Genomic DNA, 8,457 nt, shown 5'->3' with positions numbered 1-8,457 from the left:
GTCTCACCTAAAAAATCCACTGCGCAGGCTCGAAGGGTTAATGACCTTTCCCAAATCTTCGCTCGCAAAGACTGGCTATTATTTTAAATTAACAAACTGTTGTTAATCTGTACAGGAGTGCGGGGAGTATCAGGCGCTAAAGTTGTGCTGAGAACTTGATAGGGGAAGATGAGACATTTTACTCTCTGAAAACGTCAGTTCACAAGCTGAAGAACTATCATGGAAAAACGGCTTTTGAAGAGGAAAATGAGACAGATCATGTTATCATCTGCTGGCTCAGGAGAAGAAAGGAAATAAGTAGAGTGTACGCAGCAGAGATCTTTGAGAACTGAATGTTGAGGAGCAAGTATTTTGTGACTGTCAGTAATGGGAGTAAGGCAGGGAAAATTGAAGAAGTTTTCTCAATTAAATCAGCAGAGGAAAAATGAGTGCTGGGTAGATAATTCTAATTCATACTGGGTTCTTTAGGGCATCATTGTAGTGTTTTTACCTTCTAGTAATGCAAAAGGGAATGTGAGCAAGAGTGTCCAAGCAATGTATCCTCAGTGTAGGTGAACTGCTACTGCATTCAAGAAACAAAGAACAGAAACACATCCAGGGACACTACCTTTGCTTCCCTATTACCTACATCATGCCAGACTGCAGATCACCTGTGCTTTCAATCCCCAACTGCCAGTGCAATTTTCCTGTCATTTCTACTGTCTAATTAAGCCAGTAGGCTGCAGAAGCTCATTAACCTTGCATTGTTTTCCCAAACGGAAATAAAAGCAGTTTGCTTGCTGTTTTCTTTTTCCACCCATATCTGTCTACCTATATTTAGATTTCAGATTTAGAACTGAGTTGTAACCACTCCTGAAGCGCTGATTCTGTGTTGGCAGAAGCTAAGGTACTTAATAATGCTGGTGGTTGATTCTCGGAGGCCAGCTGGATTACTTGGCTGGGCACGGACTCTGCTCATGCAGAATCATCAGGGTTTAAATCATTAGAATCAGTGGAGTTACTTGACTTCAGAAATGCCTGGAGAAAAAAAAAAATGAGTTCTTTGGGGAGTTGTTCCGACCCTGTTCAACTGCACACAGCTAGATTAACTATCAGAGTCAGGTGTCCAATCCCCCACAGCAAAGCTCACTTTCTAGAGCCCACATTAAATGTACAAGGAAACCAAATCTGCAAATCCCAGCAACTAAATTCAGTGCCAGAGATGGCACCACAAGAAAAGTCCGGTTATGTTGAATCACCTTACTTCACCCCACAAATATAGCATTATTGCCATACACCTAAACTCTGTATTAAACCAAAGGCAGTATTCACTTAAAAAAATCACATTTTGATATGTACTATAGGAAATGTAGGATAACTCTGCTTAAATCAGTGGAATGGAATTGAACAGATTTATAGCCTGTTAAAATCTACTCCTAAATGTAAGTAGAACTAATCTATCCACATGGGAGTTGCTAGGAGTATGCCAGACAGCTAGATTTATAGAAACAAAGATGGATATTGAAGCAGGTGAATAATGCTTTAACTTCTGATGCAAAAAAACTTTAAAAAATGGATGTATTGTTACAGGAGGACTATTAGTACGTTTTATACCTAAGCCTCTCTTACTTAAAAAGTTCAGGGTTTAATTTTAAAGTCTAGTGACCCCTGCCTTCATAGAGCAGAAATTCCTCAGGTTGTGATTTGTCTCTCAATGCGTACGTACAGCCCCAGGCGGACAGAGATCCAAAGCATTAACTCAAACTTCTGAACATTATTGTACTTCAAATAACAAACGTTTCAAAACAGAGTGTCACTTTTAAACTGCTTTAGTGCAGATGGTCTTTTTCTTAATTCCCAGCCTTGTTGTTAGTGAGCTGAGCTTATTGAACTGCTTGCCAATTCTGTTAAGAGCAGATGGAGTGAAACAGGATAAAGGCAATATTTCAGTGCAGCTCCCAAGCACTGCCCCCCCCCAGATGCCATTATCGACATGCATTTTAGAGCTCCACATCTCTCCTCATCAGCAGTCAGAATTATAAAGAGGTTAAGCATACTTGCCTTGAATGTCAGTAAGCAATAAGGATGCTCATTTGGCTTAATAAGGATAAATTGTTGCCCTTGAAACAACATACCGTTCCAGCAGTCAAAGTAAACTAAAGTGACTTCCTTGATGTTTATGCTAACTCTGAGTGTCTGTGTCAGTGTGTGTGTGTGCTGAGGTATGTATGTTGTTTTGTTGTTCTCTGGCTGTTCCCTAGCACTATGGATTCCTCTTGTGTGTGTCCCATAATAATGTCTTAAATTAATTATTTTGAGTGTTCCCCTTTAAAAGCTCATTTCTTCTACTTCAGGCTTTTCTTTTAAAGACTTTCATTACAAACTCTCGCTTTCTAAAAAGCTCCCAGTTTCCCCTTATAAAGCCCGCTGACAGAGCATGGTAGGTGATGTTTTCAGAAGTTCCTTCTGTGTGTGGACCATTGTTGCCTCTAAAGCCTGTGATTAAATTCAGTCTGGCTTTAGTGAGAGCAGATAGACCTCAGTGCAACAGAAGTAAATTAATTGTGAGTACTCAAAGAAATAGTAATACTACTCCTATGGGAAGCAGCTCTTATTTTTAAAGAAAGCATGAATGTTCTGATCATACAGAGATATGTAATACATAAGCATGGCTAACATAATGATAAATGGTTCCCTGGAGACTTAATTTTTGATAAACAAAACAGGACATCTAGTCAAATCTTATTCTTTCTCGCAGCGTGTTAATACCAACAGTCCTTCCTTATTACCAACAATTCTTGTCTGTTATTATCGGGAGTCCTTGTTTTGGCTCCATAGCCATCCAGCTATCAGTGTTTGAGACATACCACTTTAGCCCCCACTTTGTTGTTTATAGGGTCACAAGAGAGTTGGCTTTAATCATAATAATTTTCCCTCCTGGCTGTAATGAGTTGGCATCTTTCTTTAAGGTTCAACAACAAAAATATTATTCCACTTGGGTTGTTATTCAGGCAAGAAAAGCAAGTTTCCAAGGCTGTTCATTAGAAAACAGGTGCTCATTAGGTAGCACTAGTTCTTGGGAGCAGACGGAGTTTCCGATAAGCTCCAAACGGGCTTAGTCCAAGTGCTGTTTGTCAGGGCTGAGGCCTAATGAGCATTTCTCAGTGTCCAGAGTATAGTGTGGCCTGGGGAGGGGTGGGGGTGGGGGGGTCCCATGGCTAAAATCAGCTTCTCTGGGCCTCTGTGAGCACAAGAATGACCTTTTTCTTGTTTAGGAGCTGGGTCTATGTCAGTTCACCTCGAGTAAGTGTGGCCTCACTGTGGAAGTGCAATGACCCAAAGCCACATTGCTGCATAGCACTTTCTGTGAGCTGGGACTAGTCACCTGTGTTTTAATGTTTTGCTCGTGTAATTTTTAACCTTCTGTTTCTCTCTCTTTCCTGGCAGATTTTTATTGGTGAGATATCCATGTATTTCATAAAGTCAACCCGAGAAACTCTAATTATTCAAGAGAAAACTATTTTGACTGGAGAATGCTGTTACCTGAACCCACTGCTTCGAAGAATAATACGTTTTATAGGTAAGAGTCCTGATCACTGCAAGTTTAGTCCCTGCTTGCACCAAAACAGAACGAAACACACTGATAAATACATAAATACATATTAAGTACCTCACAAAATTAATTAAGCTGTGAAATCTTTGCAGGCATCTTCCACCTTAGAGGGATAGTCCCCTCAGGATTTCCAAGGTAATGTTCAAAATTTGCCATATCACGCTGTCTGGAGCTGGTTCATATCGTATTCTGCTGAGCTTAATGCTTTTTCTAGACCCTTGAAGAAAGGTTATATCAATCAAATCCTTATATAAATAATCCCATCATTGCTAGTCTGTGTAAGCTACCCATTTTACTTACAAATTGGCCTTCACCAGCTCATCTATTTGGCATTTTTCTTTTCAGCTCTAATTTTAACATCCATAGCCCTGCCACATAATGTTCAGCTGAGCAGGGCAAAAAAGCTCAGAGCTCACTTCAAAACAATGTTATTATTTTCATTGTATTTGCTTCTTTTTAGAGCTTTCATGGAGTTAATTGCTGAGAAATGAAGTTCTGTCACTAAACCATTTGGAGATTGCTTTATATGGTGCTTGAAAACCGCTTTACCTTCTTCATACTGTTGATCAGCAGTCTCAAGTTCATGCATGGAACTGACAGTCTTACCCTGCATTAGGGTTTTCATCATCAGCAAATATATGTTTCAAAGGAGGAAGAACAATGGTTTTTCTTCTCCCTCCCCTACCTTTGTGCCTCCTGCTTTATACATGGAAGGTAGGGAGGGAAATGTCCCTTCTGCCAACATTAGGGTGGAAGCAAACCACCTATGGTTTGTTAGTCAGGCCTGGATTGTGTGTTGGTGATGGAAACAAAAGACACAGGAATGCAGTTTAAAGTAAAATAGCCTTGAACTTCACATAACCTCTAGGATGTATTGACGGACAGTGAACTGCTGTTAAGAGAGAAGCAGGCTACCAGAGTCCACTGGGCTATTCAGGGCTGTTTTACTGTTCCAGCACATTTGGCATGTTGTAAAGCTCCAATCAAACACTCTTGCCTGTGGGTTCAGCACTAAAAATATTTAGATCATGGAGGCTAAGCACTTGCTTGGTATGTTTCCTTATTCTTAAACATTCATGATATTGTTTCTCTTCCAGTGGAAGAGAAAAGGAGTAGCAATGGCACAGTGGACTCTGAGAGTTGTAGGATATGAACCATGCTAGAAAAATCAATCTTGGCCTTGCAGCTATGTTTGTTTTCCTGAGAAAAATTAAGTTAATATTATTAGAAATTACTTAGTCTTTGTCCTGTCTTAAATTACACTGAATTTTTGCTTGTTTTCTTCTGAAACCTTCTCCCTGCCTCTGCAGTGAAATGAGAGAAGTAGAAATTGTTGAAAAGTGGATGAAATAATTTATGAAAGGAGCTAAAATAACTGCATGCTTTTCATTTTGCATTTCACCTGCATTTTGAAAACATGGCATGGACTGAGCCGCTGTACCCTGTGCTGGATGATCCAGGGAAGTTAGCTTCTTACAGCTGCTTACTCCAAAAAGAGGCTTCCGGGGTGCTTGGCTCTACAGAGATGACCAGGTTGCTTATACATGGATTTCTCTGTGTGTGTCTTCTCTTGCTAAACTTGAGGGCCAGAAGTTACAGAGCTGATTAAGTAGGCTGTCTTCCAAGATACCTTAGCAAGCAGGGTGGCTTGTTGCAAAGAATTTTGCTGCCAGTTTAGTTTTGGTACTAATTCATTGAAATTCATCCATATCTGGTGATTTCTTTTGCCCAGATGTTTGAGCAAGTCTTGCTGAGCACCTGCAAAAAGTAGCAATTTAACTGCTTGGAATATTGCCGTAGAAGTCATTACAGTTGATATTACTGAAAAGGATGAGAAAAATCCTTCAATTTGTCTAGGTGCTTATGTGTCAGAAAAAATGAACAGTACTGTCTGACCCTACAAGGCACATCATGGACAACTTTTGAAAGTTGCTGTTCCCAAATTTTAGAAAGGCAAAGAGGCTTTTTCTCCCTCTATAACTTGGTAACTGGAGTTGCTGGGAAGAGATGGGGTTTCAAGAATAGTAGGCTAAATTTGCTTTCCACAAAACAAGCAGGAAGTTGTAGATACTTCCCTGAACATTCATTTAGATTTTATAAGGAAAGAGAAAGAAGAAGGGAAACTCCAAACTGTCTTTTGGTCCTGTGAAAGACAAGGACCCTTGTCATACTATCTCCATGGGATCTTTTGGATTTGGTTGCTAGACTTGAGCTTTTCTCCTCTTGTCTTTTCTTCATGTGTACAGAATTAAGCACTTTTTTACACTTTGCTAGTGGAGCAAAACAAAAACCCTGCAACTCTTCTGGAATGTTATCAAAGCCCCATGTTTCTTTTTTGTGTTTTTATCCCTATCTTGCTTACTATGCTCTCTGTTCCTTCTCTCCTTGTTTTCCTCAAGGCCTCTGCAGATGTCCATTTCGAACTGCCTCCCCTCCTGAGTTTAGTGGGGACCTTGAATGTTGAGCTTTGTATTAAATCCCTCTCTTGTTCTTTGTCCATGTGAAGCAGAAGCACAGTTTCATCTTGCTTCCTGGCCCAGGCATGAATTCTGCATGTATACTTTTGTGGGAAAGGGCTGCCTCTCACCTTGCCGCGGTGTTTGTCAAATCCTGTACTGCAGCCTAAATTGGTAAAACCTGCTGTGTTCCCTGTATTTAGAAAATCAATTTCTTTATCACTGAAAAAAAACTGGCTTAGCTTGGAAACATCAGGCTTTGATGTATGTTGCAATTTGTTCCATCTTCGTCTTTATCTTTTACAGCTGCTTCCACAGACAATTTTTTTAAAAGATTTTCAGGTCAAACAAATGGTGTGCAATTGCTTTGGAGCATTTTTTTCTGAGATATTGGTGCTGCACTGCTTCTCTTTAGTCACATCATTTCTCCTCCCTCCTCTCCCCACCCCTTGGGGCACTTTTATCATCAGTTTTTGCTGCCAAAACTCGCTGTTCATGCGTGGAACCTTTGAGAAACTAGAGTGCCTGTTTCTTGGGCCTCTGCCTCTTCTACCTCTCCCGTCTTGAGCATTTTGTAATTTTATTCATTCTATCTTCCTGTACTTTTCCATTCAGTACTTTGTTAACATCATGCCATCTTGCATTTGCTTCCATGTTCTTCTTCATAGTTTGTATTACAAATGAAAGTTACAAAATATTTTAGCATTATTTAGTGAGTGGTTTCAGTCAAGTTTTTAGTCTGTTTATGTACAGCTGCTATCATACCCCCAGGATCAGAGATTCAGACCTCCCTGACTCACTGTGGCAGGGTGACTATAGTACATATTGTTGCATTTCGTTATATTAGGTTTGTAATCCACATGATTAAGTAGTCTACCTGCAAAGCCCTGATAACATGCAAGTAGCCTCTCTGTAGCTCAGATATGTAGAAATGCAATGTGCTTCATCAGTTTGTTACCAGAGGCTTTTACTTTGGATGTGCATAATTTGCAGTTAACAAATGGTGCAGATCAGCTTCTGTTGACAACTTAATCTAAAGCATGGTGACATCTCACAGTGGGCAGCTAAATAATGAAATTAGGGCTTTATTTCAGTAAATTAAGGCTTAATAGAGGTTTACAAGACTTATACATACATTGAGTTTATTGTATGAGGACAGATAAACTGATGCTCTGAATTGACAGAGCTCTGATGTCGATTCCTTGAGCAGCTGCAGGACCCAGCTTGCCTGACCTTATCCTTCTGTCTGGCTTGGATCTGAGGTTCGCCGTGAAACCATGCATATTCTGTTATTATCTGGCTGCTTTTCTGCAGGACTCAAGCTGTATTTGGGTTTGTTGCCCCTAACCTAAACTGCTCAACAGCTCGAACTCCTGGAGGTCTCTTTTCTTATCACTGAAGAACATCCACAATGAGAAACAGTATCACTTTGCTGGGGACAGATCAACCCTTGGTGTTCCCTTTTATGCCAGACTCTGAGTTGGCAGGTGTCTAGTTGAAAACTGGTAGTTGTGAAAGCAGTGAGGAAGGAAGATATCCTGTACATCTCTCAGGAGAAGTCTTGAGGCTCCAAAGTTTTTTGCACTGAGAACTGAATTTCTGCTGATGTGCTAAGACCATGTGTCTTCCTTTTTATATCTGGAGGGAACAGTGCCCAGGCAGGACACTCACAGGTGAAGCAGGCAGACCCAAGAGGCAGTAGAAGCCTGGAGCTTTGTGAGGTCTTCACTAGGAGATCAAAGCCAATCCCATGACTGGGTGATGAGAGCTCAGAAGGTTGATGTTGAGCCTGTTCCTGGTGTCATGGCAACAGGACAATAAATTGCCCTGCAACTCCCATCTCTGCAGTTGTAAAATGGATTAATGATACAAGTCTCCTTTAACAACACCCTTTAAGATATAATGATGAGTGGTGGTTTAGCAGAGTCTTAATCATGGGACTATAAATGTATGGCTTTATTGGATGCACAGGATTCTCAGAGCAAAATGTTCAGACATGGGCTGAGAATCAGCATTCCCATAGAGCCCTGAGTCCTTCCAGGGACACTTCCCACTGAAACTCTAATCTGCTTTAAAAAACATAGGGATAGAAAAGGAATTAGGGGAGTATGAGTGTGCATGTGTAATATGAATATTTTCTAAGATAATTAGGTTGAGAATTACAAATTCAGGTAATTGACTGGGCACTGGGAGAGAGGAGTGCCTAAATAAATATCTTTGTTTGGAGACATGATGATAGGTTAACGAAGAGCTCAGCTTCTGATGTCTCATGAGCCCTTCAATGCATTGTTTCTTTCGTCACTTTACTTATGGGTTTTGTGGATTTTCTATTATAGGGCCTTCTACCTCCTGGTTCTCATTTCCACCCACTGGCTTCTTACTTGTCTTTTCCCTGTGTCATTTCAGCTA

The 8,457-nt window shown here is 40.5% G+C and overlaps 1 protein-coding gene across 8 annotated transcripts in view; it reads left to right on the top strand.

Annotated features, from left to right (window-relative positions):
• PLPPR1 (phospholipid phosphatase related 1) overlaps window positions 1–8,457 on the top strand; it is a 134,204-nt gene that overhangs the window by 110,357 nt on the left and 15,390 nt on the right. For all 8 annotated transcript variants that reach the window (XM_017812699.1, XM_017812698.1, XM_017812695.1 and 5 more), the window contains one exon: window positions 3,427–3,559. In XM_017812699.1, coding sequence (XP_017668188.1) covers window positions 3,427–3,559 — 133 coding nt within the window. The remainder of the gene's footprint in view (window positions 1–3,426; window positions 3,560–8,457) is intronic.

Source organism: Lepidothrix coronata, unplaced genomic scaffold, assembly GCF_001604755.1.
Source record: "Lepidothrix coronata isolate B3197 unplaced genomic scaffold, Lepidothrix_coronata-1.0 Scaffold37, whole genome shotgun sequence".
Lineage (NCBI taxonomy): Eukaryota > Metazoa > Chordata > Aves > Passeriformes > Pipridae > Lepidothrix > Lepidothrix coronata.
Note: the sequence above shows the minus strand (reverse complement) of the source record. Positions and strands in the feature narration are given on the sequence as shown.